The 16,420-nt window shown below is 38.7% G+C and overlaps 1 protein-coding gene across 1 annotated transcript in view; it reads right to left on the reverse strand.

Annotated features, from left to right (window-relative positions):
* LOC119147900 (POU domain, class 6, transcription factor 2) overlaps window positions 1–16,420 on the reverse strand; it is a 95,316-nt gene that overhangs the window by 51,420 nt on the left and 27,476 nt on the right. The window contains exon 2 of the mRNA XM_037387379.1: window positions 3,491–3,637. Within this exon, the coding sequence (XP_037243276.1) occupies window positions 3,491–3,583 (93 nt within the window). The 5' untranslated portion in view covers window positions 3,584–3,637. The remainder of the gene's footprint in view (window positions 1–3,490; window positions 3,638–16,420) is intronic.

Consider the following 16,420-nt stretch of genomic DNA (forward strand, 5'->3'; position numbering starts at 1 on the left):
CATGGACACAACTGATGACAGTGAAGTGCTATGTTTCTGTCAAGTAGGAAGCTGGGCTGCCCGTAGCACTTACGGAAACCAGAAGCATCAACCTTGCTTCCATATTTCTTGGTTCATCTCCTTACTAAGGTTAATAAAACTGTCAAAATGCACATTTCATGTACTTAATAGATATAGTAAAACCCACTCAAAACTCCTAATATTTTCTTTCTTTTGCAATAACAAAAGAAGAGAAACGTCTGGTTGTTACATCTCTGAAGAATCCAAGTGCAGCAATGGCACTAGGATCCTACTTGAAGGGCAGGCTGAAACCAGGTGGATAGACAGCATCCCTTTGAGATCAGTGTATCTACTGACAGGATGGAATCTAGCAATTCTGCTACCCTGCTCATGAAATTTAAGATATGAAAGTCCAGTCCTGCAAATGCTTCCTGGAAAGTGCTGAGGGCAAACAGAATGTAAGCAGTGTTGCATGGGCCAATAGGTCTTCATAATATGCCTCTGAAAATGAAAATTTGATTTAGAATCCTCTACCTGTACTGTATCAAATTAATCAGGTGATCTAATCATATTATTGCAACGGATTAGATCTCTGCTACAGTGGTCTTGGGGAGCTCTGGTATTACAGTTCATATTGCTTCCAAAGCAAAAAAAAATAAATAAAAAAAATTACCATAACTGTGAATTCCATAATTAAATTAATAAGAATATGCTATATAGGTAATTGTTAATACGCATAATTTTGTTACTGTGACTGCAAGAAATCCTAGACCATTGGGAATTAAGGCCATGCCATATGTCATTCAAAAGATCATTTCCCTAAATTTGGCATAGGATCTTGGATTTGACCTACAGCTTAATGCTCCAGGGATTACTGATCACCATATATTTAGCCAGACAGATGGACATTTACAAGCCCTGAATATCTGTAACAGAAGCAGCTAATAATTACAAATATTGCACATACAAACAGCCTGGTAAGTCATCCAGCCTTATATTTGCAGGAGTGAAATTTGGGTGTCACACTTGTGATTCTTTGAAAGGGGCAATTTTCAAAGGGAAGATTCTTAACATACGATGGAAATCCAGCTCCTTAATGAGTCCAAGAAGATCATTCAGAAATGCAAGTTACTATTCACTTACACTCCCAATTTTGAAGACACATGCCTCTCAGTTCTTGTTTAGTTGCTATAATATTAATAATTTGATGGAAATGTAATTTAACTTTGGAATGTAGTTTAATTACACTGAATAGTCCTGTTTGGTAGACAGTTTCAGAAGTGTCCTCTAAGCAATATGGGTTTACGCTGAATATTATACAAATGGGTATATGGTATATAAAAAAACCATAAATATATTATATCATATATATATGGTATTAAAAATACACACTCATTACGAATATTTATCTATACCTTGGTGAGGTCTTCAGTGCTGATTATAAACCAAGGAAAATTTGTAAAAACAAGAATAAAAAGATAGCCCTTATATAAAAGAGCTAGGTGAACATATAGGTTCTGTAATTTTATCCAGCAATAGGGACGATTCTTTCTTTCTCTTTCTCTGCAACCTGTGGAATTATTGGACTTTACATTATGTGTGGAATAAACAAGATCAGCCTGAGGGTATCTATAGTTTCATTCAGTGATATCTTCACAGTAGTAGTTTTTTAAAAACATATAATGAATGGCCACACTTTGCTTATGTTTTCCGTGGAGAACGTGTAAAGGGAAAACCATCCAAAAACTAGTCTGGGTTTATATCTTCAGCTCTTACAATGAACACCTTGGGTGCCAAGTGGCTCATGTGTGGCAATTGTGAACCATTTCTGGAGCACAGATAGAAATAAGCAGGCTTCTAGGTTGGAGCTGATCTGACTATGAGTTATAGGTATTATAACCAACTTTTCTTCCAAACCAATACCCCATCCCTCCAGAAATCTTAATAGGCTTTTGAGAGCCTCCATTTAAAGCTGGCTGCATAAAATGATCCTTTGATGAAAAGGGATTGAAACAAGGGTTAAAGTAGACATTGAAAGGTTATTGTAGAGGGCACATTGTTCATACAATCCTCCTTTAATATGTGTGGTGTGCACCTGCGATAAGATGATTCATTAGATAAGACCTCACTTTGACAAGCTCCATCGTTCAACCCTCGGGGTAGTGATGGAACAATTCTGCACCCACCCAGTAAATATAACAAGGTCAGCATTTTTTTTTCCTGGGAGTTGGATGGTGATAGTGAAGCTCAGGATGCATCTCTGTTTATGTCTTATGTTAAAAAAATAGGGGACTCCTACAAAGTGTTGTGTTTTATTTTTTAATGAGCCAAAATAAAAAAATGTCCCCACTGTTCCAATTAAATAACATGGTGATATAAAATTACCAGGAAAAAACCTGCTCTTTGTGGTTTTTTTTCCCCATAGTAAACAGTAAAAGTAGAAACTAAACTTTAGATTCACATATCATCCAAGCTGCATCATTTCAGTGAATGTTTACCAGGGCCCAACATCCACACAAGCACTGCAGATATCACTGTATGCCCAATTTGTAGCATTTAGAATAATGACATTCAAATGACTCAGTTACCATGTCCAGTCATAAGCTATATTGACAGATTTGTTGCAGTGACGTTATGTGAAACAAGTAGTTGTGTTAATTTCAGTTCTAGTAAATGCAATAAAGAATGACAGTGGCTACAATCTAAAAGCTACTTAAGCATGCTGCATCAATGGAATTATTTTTATATATATATATGGATTCAGATGCATATCTTTCTGCATCATATTAAGACTGAAATGGAAATGGTTTGCAACAAATAAACAGCTTGCAAATGCAGGTAACACACAATCTCTGTCTTAGACATGCCATAAACATTGCTCAAGTTTCTGTTTGGAGAAGTTTCTTTAAAGCAAAGTTTCTCCCAAATGTGCATTACAGACTGGCAGATTCAATGCAAGTTGTTTAACTTAATTAATCAGCAAATGAGTAAGCCACCCAGTTAAACACATCTCAGATACTTCATTACATTTTCAGTTGTGTTCCTTTACTTAAAACATTAATACTTTTTTAGAAATAAAGTAATACAGGAGTTCTACAATTTGCAAAAAAGTGTAATCTTAATAGTACAGTAGCACTTTAATATGGCTGTCTGTTATTAGGCATATATAAGTGGAAGAAGACAGACGGTATGTTAAGAATCATAGAGCTTTTGGGCTTTTAAAATACCTTATTATTGCGCTCTCATGATCTTTTCAAAAGGTTGAATTAAAATAAAACGAATCCTAAGCCTCTTCTGGCTTGAAAACCCTTTCTAACAGCCCCTAAGTTCCTCCCAGTTCTCAGACTTTCCATTTCTTACCTTGTCTGGCAAATCAATATTTATTTATCTTCAATATGCACTTTTAAATTGCTGTCATACGAGCGGAACTCATTTTTGTCCCAAGATCAGCCTGCATCAGAATTCACAGTTTGCTCCATCTTCTACTCACCTGTCCTTGTGCATTAGTGACAAGTTGACCTGTGACCCCCTGAAGACTGGAGAGGGCATTGCCAAAGGCCTGGGAGCTTGCTATTGAGCCCATGGCTGCTGCTGCTGCAGCCGCTGCTGCTTGGCTTGCTAGCGGATTATTAACCAGCTGAAAAAAGGAAAGAAAAGATCATGGTAAACCCCCCAGTAAACACAGAATGTTAACAGCATAACGTAAAAGTGATTGTGCTAACATGGGTGAAAAACTGTCTGCTCCAAGAGTTTGAGTATTTTTGAGAAGTTCTTAATTCTGAGGCTTCAGTGTCTTTAACAATGAACGGTTTTCAAAAAGCCAGAGCAAATTTCATGTTAATATTGAAGAATATATCTTTTTTTTTTACTCTTTATTCTTTTTTATTATCATTATTATACTTGATGTGTTTCTTTAGGTTGTATGTGCTAATGCCGCAGGTGTAGCAGCCTAATCCTGCTGTAAACAGCAATCAGTGAAAGATTAGATTCTGATGTGAATGGGAGTTGGATATTTACTTGGGGACACTCAAAACTGAGACTATTTTACCAATGACCCCAGAAAAAACTGCAGATCCTTTTAATTTATATCATTAAAGAATTGCTCTCAACATCTCGATAAATCACAGCAGAAGACTTAACCCCATGATAAAGTTCAGTAGAAAGTGACTAAAAATTCAGAATTTACTTGCAAAATATGATACTAAGCAACTTGCTCATTCTCAACTGCCAATGATTAATTGCAGGACTCACAAATTCTCAGGAAGCGTGCTGTGCTGCCCACTGCAGTCGGTTCTACCTGGGTGCTCCACAAAAAGCATAGAGGACAGTCATGCCTCTCACCCCAGGAGGCTAGGGGAATCCCACAGAGGAGTACTCCTATCAACCCCTGGGTTTATCAAACATACAAAATGTGTGTTCCTCTGTCAGAGTCAAATGTCCTCTGGGAGATGCTTTGTTCAGTGGATTCTTGTGAAGTTTATATTTTCTCATCCATTTCTGAGAATGGACCAACTCTGAACTAAGCACACGGGGGTGACCAAAAAAAACCAAAACAAAAAGCTGGGAACCATCATCACTGGGAAAGCTGTCCCAGAACAATCAAGCAAACTCAGTTCAGCAGGCTGAAAATGTATTTAAATGTGGGTTTGCCCCCTACATTTTAGCAGAGCTTGCAAAACGCATGTTAGCAGGGTAAAGTAGCTAGAAATTCGAGGGAGAAAAAAAGCCTGGGGACAGTAAAGACATTTTTTTTCTTTGCATGAGATGAAAATGCTGAAGCTGACTCAGAAAAGCTTAATTTTTGAGCTGAAATTGGTAGGAGTTCTGAGTCCTTAGAAGATGAGTAAATTATCAGTCCTACAGAAACGGAGAGTCACAGACACCAGTAAGGGATGTACTCTACAGACAAGCTCTGCTTCAAAATAGGTTATAAAAAATTAATCAGTGATTAGTAGATGTTTTAAGCATGTTACAGATATGAGTGGTGTGTATGTTATAGATGTTTAGAAGCCCATCAGTAGAAGATGTCAGATATGGTTATAATCTATGCTTATAAGAAACCTACTTGTCTGTAGGTTGTCGCAAAATCTACAATTGATTGGTCATACATTAAAACATCTATTAATCATTCATTAGCCCTTCATGAAGTATTTATAAATGGAACCTTGATATAAAGTGTTGCCTAAAGGGGTACCTTGGGCTCATCCAATCCCGCTAGATATTGTACAGCAAATAACTAAATAAAGATTAGTAGCAATGTTGGACAGAAAAGATGACATTGTAGGAGGAAATATTTTGATTTGGAAAAAATTGTTATATGAGTCTGCAAAACCAGTCTGCAGCATCCCATGGCAAAGAAATCGAGCAGGACTGAAACACAAAGAAGGAAACTGAAATGACTGCTTGATTAGCAGCCCTGACAAACTGCAAAGAGAGCAGAGATGGGCACAACAACCAAGGAGAAGCTCAGTCCCTGAATGCAGAGCGCAAGAAATTCCTTTGACCGCACGAGGTGTGAGCCCAAACGCATGCACTCGTCAGTGACTTGGATGGTGGTGCCTGAGCATGGCTGTACACCACCAGACAGCTGATAAACGTGTCAGTTTTCTGCTCAAAACAGTGACATTTCTTTATTGTCCAGTTCAGAAGCTGGTAAACCCTGCCTCTCTCCGCAGCACTGCATGGGCAGCACTGGGACTTGGAGTAATTCCCTTGTAGCTGTAACTACTTGGAGAAGAAAGGGGCAGCAGCAAAAGTGTAAGACTTTCACAAAAGGTCTTCTACACCCTCATTAGGAACTCACAGATTACTGCACCTATGATCCTACAGCATTTGACTGCAAGTGTAAACGATAATCTTTGCACGATTGCCTGACACCAGCTAATAAACTACACTATCTGCTGTAGTTTACGGCTTCAGCTGTGTATAGGAACAGCTACTTGGGGAGCATAAGTAACCTGGAAACTACAAAGGGTTAAAACCTTCTAAAAATCAGACTATCACCCCCTAGAATCTCCTTTCTATTTTTTTTTCTCCAGTTTTCAAAAACTGTACATTTTCAAATACAACAATAAAATTTAATTACAACAAACCCTGGAGACACTCAGGATTGCTTTTAGTTGCATCACAGAGATAAGCTACTTATTAAAAATGATGGCAGACGCTATGATATGCATAGGTACCCTGGGTAGTACCATGTTCCAGGAAAAATCACAGTGAATGGGCCAACTCACAGGGTAAGAGACTTCTAAGTGCATATAAAAACATCTCTATCTATTCATAAGTCTGATTACAAATGAGAAGATGCATTTTTCTTTGAGCATTTTGGGAAGCTGTTGACTGCAAGCTACACTCTGTTAAATTGACCCCTTTTATAATGTGCAAATTGGGATGGAGAAATACACCTCGTTTCATTGTGTCTGTACACCAACGTTAACTTGCAACACATTGTATCTTGCTTTTATTGTACAAATAAAATCTCTGACTGGAGAGGTTTATGCTATTTCTCAGTGCAGGTTGGGTCCCTGAGGATACTTATTGGAAATATTAGAAATATAGTATGAAAGATCCCAGAAAGGCTGCTTCTCATTTTGTTTCTGTATTTAAACAATGATTTAATTTGGAAGGCTGAGACATTTGGAGCTGTCAATTCCAGTGCCCAGATTTCTGCTCCCACTCAAAACACCAGCCCTAAGAGCAGGTAATAGCGATCTTAGTTTAAAGTGACAGGCCAGCCTTCTCATGGATGCCTCCGCTAATGACATGATTATATGGGAAGCAAACTTTATGAGGAAGAATCTTGTAGTAACTGAGTAGCTTCAGTACATTTTTCTGACTTCCTAAAGCTGAACTTTTAAAGGAAAAGCATATGAAAGTTGTTCTACTCTAACTCAGTGTAACAGGGGCCATTCCACTGCAGCAAACAGAACTCACACAAATACAAGTAACCTGTAAAATGATGGGGGATGAAAGAGGCACTGCTTACAAGATCCTAGAAGTGTGACATGTGAAGTGAGATTTTCTAGGGTTAAGTAACAGTCTTCAGAAAGAACAATTTCATGGAAAGTGTGGTAGAGTCAGTGCTGCATGCAGCTTTCTTGAGAGCCACAAATACTTTTTTCTTCTGGAAGAATACCCTCTTCCCCTCTGTTTTCTCCAAAGCTAACTTAGTATCCCAGTGAACTTCTGTGAGAAACTGATCAAGCATTCATGTATCGTTGAATACAAGATCAGATTTGATAGCCTATACGGTAATTCCATTTTTCCCTATAAAGGGCATACCTTACTGGACTGTCATTCCCCTGGTCTGGACATCAAAGAGCCAGCTTTACTCATTACAGTATCACTCATTCAACAAATATAAAAAAAACCCCAAATGGTTTGACTGATGAAAAGCCGAGACACTTCAGGATGCCAGAGCATCATATGAAAAAAAGGGCCTGTAACCTGAAAGGTAAGGTCACTTTATGTAGTGCCAGTGCAAGAATAAAGTTAGATCTCCTGTGTTTTCTAAAGGGTTTGTGAGTGAGGCTGAGTGAAGATAACACTATCTGAGTGCAGCAATGCAGAATGGAGGGACATACTGTGGGGTAACAGCAGGCATAACTTTATTGTACAAAACAGTATCAGTGTTATTTAGGAAGGCTGTTAAAAAGAAATAAATCACATTTCTGGGTATCTCCCAGAGATTAAATTAGTGTAGAAAAGCAGTATATTTGATTAGGGACTGACAGATCCTCAGTCCCTTACGTTCTCCTTTCTAAAAGACAATCCCTTCTAAGTAGGGAGCAACACCCTACTAGATCAGCTGCTCACCAGCTACTGAGAGTGTTTGCCTAAGCCAATGCTTTTCAAGGGAAAACAGAAATATCCTTTAATTTAAATAACTCTAGAAGTTGAAAAGAATTCAGCAATGGCTTTCAATCTGAAAAGCATGACATTTTTCTTTTCTATCCAGGCTATGTGAAAAATGATCACAGAAATAAAATTTTTATTAGCATGGCATTTGCTTTTGTAGGAATTTTTAAATGAGAATCTACGTGAATTTAATCTGTGCTTACATTATGGGAGAAATACACGTTTAAGTCTAGTAGGTTTTACTCCCCTTTTTTTCAGTCAGTCATGAGCCAGATTCTGGGTAGTAGTCACTTGCCCTTAAGAGAAAAAGACTATTTCAAGCTGAGCACAGGCTTCTGATGATATTCTGACACCTTTTTCGTTGCCGTGACCAGCACTATCAGCTGTATTGGGTGTAGATGGCAATGTTTTGGTAGCAGGAGAGCTGCAGAGAAAGAGGGGAAAAAAATGAATGAACACAACAGAGGGAACACCAAGGTCAGAGAAAGGAGGAGAAGGAAAAGGTGCTTCACAGCAGAGCAGGTATCCCCACCACAGCCCTTGGAGGATCCCTCACTGGAGCAGATGGATATATCCTGATGAGAACTGTGATCTGTGGAGAGCCCAGGCAAGAGCAGGGGAAAAGTGTGAGGAGGAAAGAGCATCAGAGAGGAGCTGCTATGGACTGCCCACAGCTGCCCACGCCCCCTGCAACACTGGGGGTGGGTAGGGCAGTCAAGAGTGAAGATAAGTATGGGAGAGGGGGAAGGGAAGTTGTTTTAATGTTAATTGTCTTTTCGTTTCTCACTACTTATATCTATTTTAATTGGCAACAAATTAAAGTTAATTTTCCCTACATTGAGTCTGTTTTGCTTGCGACAGTGATGGGAAAGCAGTCTTTCTATTTTGACCCATGAGCTTTCTCATCCTATTTTCCCCCCCGTCCCCCTGAGGCAGCGAGTGAGCAGCTGGGGGGGTGTTTGGCTGTTAGCCACAGCTAACCCACCACACCATCCCATTACAGTAACTGTAGACTATATCTAACAATATGCAAGTGTCTTCAATACCTTGAAGACACAGAAGCAGAGCAGTCCAACCTAGATACCCATACGCCTGGTTTCTAAACATGAACAAATTGGTGCAGAAGTACTGTTTCCCTGAAAGTCCCTAGTAGCTCTTCTGGCAAATTCTTTACATAGCTTTAATGGTTATATTCCTAACTGTCTTCAATATGCACATGTATCTTGTACCAGCGGATAGTTTCCTGGACCTACACTGCATCTTAAAAACCCTGAAGGTATTTTAAAAAAGGCACTGGAAAGACTACTTCAATTTAATCCTGGGAGAGCACCTAGATACCACACCAATGAGTGCCAAATAAATATTTGTAATAATCAAGAATAAGACCACTTAGCATTTATATAGAATTTTGCAGCCAAATTTTTCAACTGTGGGTGCCTGAGCTCTGACCGTTTAATTCATTTTTAGGGTCTGAAGCAAAAATAAGTTAAATTTTCAAGAAACCTGTAAGCATGCAGATCCCAAGAAAACTAAGAATACATAGGTAACATAAACCAAAAGAAGTGAATTTTATCAAAAAAGATACTGTGACCAAATATTTTGGAAACCCTGTATGTTTTAGATATTGGTTAGAGATTATTTTTTTTTTATCCCTCCCCTCCCTTCTTTTTAGATTATGTGACAGGATAATTACAACATTTAACTTTTATAAATGAACAACAGGGCAAAATGTCTGATAAAATGGCTGTCACAGAGCCTAATCATGCATAAATCTTTGAAAAAATGCCCCAGCAGGCAAATGTTTGAAGCAAATCCCAAATTATCAAAAAAACAATTAAATCTGTCAACATTTGTTTTTTGTGCAGTGCTGGCAATATGATCAACCTATAAACTATACAATGTAGTTATTACAATATCCAGACCCATCCAATAATGCCTGGTTCTTTCAAAACCGCACAGGCCTATATTTGCAAATGGTTGTAGATGGTATGAGTTCCAACCAGGCTGCTTAGACAGACATTTTAGTATATGCACATATATCAGTAATTTATATGCAGAATACAGTGTAGAGACAAGGAGACTGGAATATCTGAAAGCACCAACTTGCCAGGGACACTTAAAATATCTGGTTCTCATAGATACTTAATCTGCTCATTATATACATTTATTGTGGCTGAGCTATTTGCTGTCTAAATCTATGCTGAATTTTCTATCAGGAATAAGTACTGATAGTGGTATCACTGATGCGACATGACTTGATTCAATGCAAAGCGACACGACCTGAGGTGATGGGAAGCGCACAGTGCTCATGCACGCCTTGAAATGACATGGATAGAGGAGGATGCACAAAATTCCTCACAATATTTTTGTAAACAAGGTGCTGCTGGTCAAATTGGAACCAGTCTAAGAAACTACGGGAACAATTTACAAAATAATAATAATAAAAAAAGGCGCATTTTTAATAAAGCCATGCATGGCAAAGCAAATAAAGAGCGGACATCATTCCCAGATCCCTAGGATCAAACTGCTGGAGACATGAATAATGAGGAACACATTAGGGTACAGGCAAGGAGTGAGTGGAAACTACCTGAGCCATTTTCATTTCTGCTCTATTAGTGACATAAAAAAGAGAGGAAAAGGAACTAGAGGAGAAGGCTCCTGTTTGGGTCTAATCCTACATGACAGACTCAGCCAAAGGTGTCAGCATGTCTGAGGCTGGGTCTTATATGTTTACCAAAAAAAAGAATAAAAAAAAATTAATATAAATATTTAAATGTAAATAACTACAAAGAGTAGCTGACTGACTCTAGCAGCAGGTCAGTACTTAGACTACCCACAGACCCTCATCCTGTGAGTTCCTGGCTGTCCACATTTATAACTTACAAGTATGAAAAAAATCCAGATTTCTATAAGCTGGCACATACTGTTCCACATTTTAATATAACAGAACCATCTTGGTTTAGTGTTGCTAGTCACCTTTATGTTTATGCAGCCTTTAAAATACCTATAACTTTATTTTATGCATGATGTAAACATTCTGCAAACAAACTACCTCATCTGACTTGAAATTTTGCATTGCTACTTATCATAAATTGTATGGGTGCTAATAAAAGAGGAAAGATTGATGAAAAAATAATCTGGATTCTCTAATTTTCTGAAGTAGTTACCATGTGTGGCAAGAATGGAAGCAAAGAGCATCTCCTAAACTTTCTGAAAGGGGCTGCAACTCAGCTCATTTCAGGCTGATTAGTTCCTCGGTTCCTGTGTTTGTCTATTTTAGAATGATTTATCTGGCTTCTGAAAGATGCTTTCCCCACAAGAAAAATGGTTACTTCAGGGCTCCCTTGCTGCTAAAAAAATGAACTCTTATCAAAAGGAAATTGCCATCTGTCTTCTCGGATAACAGCCCAGCACTTGGGTCTCAGTGATCTAGTCTCTGTAGAAAGTGTGTCAACCGTGAGACACACCAAATTAATCTCCTTAATCTAAAACATTTATTTGCCTTTAATTTGAAAGTGTGAATGGCATGTGCACATGCAAATATGACCATTTGCATATATAAATGTTAAAATGTGAGGTCACACCATGATAATATGACGCTTTATGTCAGATATTTGAGAAAATGTTTCTGAAACAGTCTTGTTTTATGCAACCTTATTATACACGCCTGAAACTGTTTATTTGAATATTCATATTAAAAATCAGACTTTTAGGTACAGACCTTCTCTTTTGCCCTTTGAAGAATATATCCTACTTAACACTTAGGGGCACACTGCTGACTGAAGAACACGCATAAGGCTTCTTTAAAAATTCTAAGCCAACTGCTTTGCAAAGATCATTATTGAAGCTGGAAATACATCTGGATACTTTCATTTATTTGTAATGTAATAGCATCACAAAATACGTCTACTTCCATGTAAGCTAAGTGCTTACACTGAAGTCTCACTGACTTAAATGTGAACAAGATTCGATCTAAAACTGGAATTATGTAGAGTATTTTACTTTTCACTGCTTTCAGCTCCAAACTTGACCTTACTAGATGCACCGATGTGATACAAAGTTGGAGAACAGTACAGATGGCTCCTGAGCGCAGTGGGAAGATTGCTGGCAAAGATACAGGTGAGTCCAAATTCCAAATCTGGACCTGAATATCCGTATCTAGAAAGCTGGAAGGATTTCATCTTCTGTGGTTACATCAATTCACCCCACAGTCAAAATGACATAAACACTTTAATTGATACCATGTGTTTGAGAAGTTCTCTATTTTCCAGATTTCATTGAGAATACATGAGATATCAGATCAGTTGAGACACCAATTTTTAATTAGACATTTAGGTTTTACTGAGATATCAGTAGACCAAGTGAGGTTTGAGAAGTGTGAACAAAATTGAAAGAAGCATTTAGATTGAAAACCTTGAAGTCAAACCCACATTTCTAAGAAAATAAATACAAGGGGTGAGTGATAGCCACTACAACAAGAAACTTGAGTGAAAGCCTGAGAGGAGAGGGCATGCAGAAAAGGATGCTGGGGTCACTAAGCAGGATACTGTTAACATTTTCCTTGGGGCACTATTTTATTACTTTAGCACAGTTTTGAGTGCCCAGCAACAGAGTGGGAATATGACTTTGTTCACCTGTTTGCTGTCTGTGTGTCAATGGGGAGGTTACTGCTGCTGCTCCTTCTCTGAAGATAGAGCAATGAACACTTGTGAGCCTGCACTCCCCCTCCTTGCACCAGCACTATGTGAGCATATTGCATCTCAGATGGCAGCAGCCTCCTGCTACATTCACCTTTGAAAGGCTTAATTTGACTGTAAACATGTAAGAAGCCACTAGCTAACACGGGACTGACTACAGCACTTTAAAGCCACTGCTTATTCACACATACACCCACTACTCTCACCAGCAGTCCTGCTCTGTACATAAAGCTACATATAAACAATGCCAAAATTTGTGCCCTCAATGCAGCTCCTACAGAAGAGGAAAGGCAGAAGAGTTAACAGTGTAATGCAGCCAGATGTGTAACATTTCCACAGAGAAAACCCTCTCTCCTTCCAGGCACTTCCATCTCATTTGGTGTCAGCATGAAACCTGCTCCCAAAAATGAGCTGCAAGCCCTGCCCTAGAAGCAGCACTGCCAGTGTACTTAGGCGTGCTGTGTGGGGCTGTGCTGTGCTCAGCATCAATAGGTGAAAGCAGGTTTAATTTTGTTAACATTCTGAAAGGTGCACAAAACATTTACCAGTTATTTTAAATGTACTGGATGCCTTCAAAGCCTTTTTCTTTTCCTTTTTTTTTTCTTTTTTTTTTTTTCTTCTTTTCTTCATAATCCCACCTTTCCTGTGACTCCTCCCTGGGGTTTTTTTGGGTGGTGGGTATAATTTTTTTTTGCCATGATAGACTCTCCTGCTTTTACCTATTTGATTCCTTTCCTCTGATCTCTTATCTCCAGTCTCAGTCACTTTGTTCAATGTCACTCTGGATCTGGTCACAATAGGTTTTCCATATGGGAGTTCACACAGAGCTGCAAAGCAGCAGTAAATCTACTGTGTCTGTAATGCTGCCATATTAATTCCTAATCAATTTCAAAGCTGTATTTGAAACTCATATATTTCACCCCAGCAAAATCAAAATAACGTCAAGTTGCCAACAGCAAATGAAACTTGGAAATATAATTAAAAACATATAGGCTAGGAATGTATTGTTTCTGAGGTCTTTGCAATTGCCACTGTGCTAGGCACTATAAATTGATGGCAAGAGGGTATATGAAACTGAGATCCTCTTATAACAAAGGCACAGCTCCATATTGCTTGAGGTAACAGAAGAACTGAATGTGAGTGATGACTGCAAGTATAAACTGAAGAATTTTTTTTTTTTTTTTTTTTTTTGCTGCAAGGATCAATTCCGAATTGGTTAAAATCTGAGGCTGAGATCCCGTGACGACTCCTTAAAGTTAGCCTGCATGCAAGTCCTAACGAAGTGCTGGGTAAACTCGAGAGAGTTTGTGTTAAGTGTGTTCTTGTGACTGTGAGTTTTCTGCTTCACAGGTAAACATGGGGTGTGACAGAAAATCACATGCAAATATTAATTTACCCCTATGCTGACAGCAAGGTTTAGCTCCTCTCATCCTCTTCTTTTGTGTGTGGAAGCAGAATGTCAGAAATAATGCCTAGGTTATTATTCAATATCTGCTACTGGCTGAATGCATAGCCTGGGGAAAGTCTAATTATCAGTTACAATAAATAATTTCCTCCATATTTATTATCAATGGAAATCTACTCATAGACATTCAGCCAAAGAATTCTGCTATATGGGCAAAAATATGTACTATCTTTTTCAACAGCAGCTCAGCTTACAACCTGAATGTCTGTAGCTTTTTCATTAAATTCATTATTGCCTTATTGTACCTAGACTCTTGTTCTTCCATAAGGCACTGTCAATAGACAGACAGATGAATTTCTTCATGTTCTAAGTATTTTCTACTTTTATCTGTTGACCAGATTCACAAAATATTTATGGGCCCTGTAGCGATTCTTGTGCTTTACAAAACAAGGGATTTTTTGTGCTAAAAATAACATAAGTTCCAAGTTCTTGGTCTGATTCTTATTTTTCTCCACCAGGATATAAATCTGGTGTAAGTTTAATGAGGTCAGCAGAGTTGCATTTGGTTAGAACAGTGGTAACTGCTGTAAGAATCAGCCCCTTCCATTTATTATAGGCTTCAAATCTGCAATAAGGGGGGGCAATGATACTCTCATTTGAAATACTAGAATTACCTAATTACACTGATATATTATTTAAATCAAATAGTCTCCCCAAAGGCCTGATTTTTTTCTTTCTTCTTTTTTTTTCTCCCCATTTATGCCACTGTAAGCTAGAGAAGCTATCCATTGAAGTAAAAAGCCAAAATTTACACCTACAGCTGTGAAACTAATGGATTTTTCTATATGCAGACTGAAAAATTCCCTCGAAACACCCTACTCACCCCCTCAGAAAAGAAACCCAAAACGATAGCAAAACACAGTTCAAGCAGACCTGAAGTGAAAAAAAAAATATGAAAAGAAATAAATTTTAGGTCACATGAAACATTTAGTTCAGACCAAAATGATTTCTTGGAAGGAAATGTAAAATGGATCACCTTCACAGATGGGTGTTTTATAAATTGGGTGGAAATGCTTCATTTCAAAGAAATCATTCTTACGTGCCTTTTTTTATTCTCACCCATTTTGGGGTGGGAGGAACATCTATATACGTCCCTATTTGCCAAAATATACCTTTGGAAAGGGTGCAGTCTGCCAGCCTCTTCGCAGCCACTGGTACTGGTGGGTGCTACTGGTAAGTGAGAGGGGCAAGGCAAGGGCCACAAATGTTTTTGCAGGCAACCCAGCCCGCAATGCTGCTGTTCTAATGCACTTTCAACAAGGCAGAGACCGTGGTGAATCCAGCCTGCGTGCAACCGAGGCAGGACTTTCTCCCTACACCCATCACGTTCAAGTTACTTGTGCATCCAATAACACAAATACTCCCTATAAAATATGACATATGTGCTGTTTGCTTTCCAAACTTAAAGCTGAATACATCCCCTTGAAAAAAGGAATGTCACAGAGGACACTCGCCTGGTTTCTTACCATGCCAGGAGAAAACAGACAAATGGAAGAGGGATTGGCCTAGTTTTAAGTACGCGTTAACCGCACACAAGACGAGGGCACAGTCATTCTGCATCGAATTGGTTCCTCTTCCCCCAAGGGCAATCGTTAGGTAGGCACCACCCTCTTTGCCTCATGTCAGAGAGACAGACAAGGACTCTGGCTTGCAGAAGACCTGGTGAACATCAACCGGCTACAACAGGGAAACAAGATTGACAGCCTAAACTCAACCAGAAGTTGTTACTTTTGCATGGGTCCAGGAGCTTTTTTTTCAGTGGCAGCTGCAGGAGAGGAATGTGAGTGTGCTGAGGGGGTAACATCCTTTCTCTCCCCTGAAGACAATGAGCTGGTTGAGCCTTGCAGGTTGTTAAGGCATCTCAAACAAGATCTGCAGGGAGCAATGGACAAGGGTCCATTTGCTGAGTTCAGTCAAGAGTTCCCCGACATTTCCTCTGGTGAATCCCACACTAGGGGATACCAAAAGGCTTCTCCCCACTGCTCCGACAAAGACCTAATTTAAAGCAGATTTACCTGATATACTGTTAGGTTTCCAAGGTATTTCTTTTGATTTCAAGAAAATTACATTGCTTATTTAAATCAATGTGAGATACGACCTCTCTCTTTGCTCCTAACTAATATTCATCCCAAAATTGCATGTCTCTAAAGAGCCGTCAGTGCAACAGGTGTAGTCCCGCGGAGGCCAGCATAATTGCACCAGCTTAGAGCAAGGTAGAATTTAGCGCATTGATGCTGCCTTGTGAAAAATAAATCAGAAACTTTATGGATATTAAAAACAGTGTTAAAACAGGGTGTTTTATACAGTAATTATAAGGTTATTTCTCAGTAATTCAATCTACTGAGGGTGAAAATATCTTTTTTATTGTTGCCTATGATAGTAATAATTCTTTCTGGCATCT

The sequence above is a fragment of the Falco rusticolus genome, chromosome 4, assembly GCF_015220075.1.
Source record: "Falco rusticolus isolate bFalRus1 chromosome 4, bFalRus1.pri, whole genome shotgun sequence".
Taxonomy (NCBI): domain Eukaryota; kingdom Metazoa; phylum Chordata; class Aves; order Falconiformes; family Falconidae; genus Falco; species Falco rusticolus.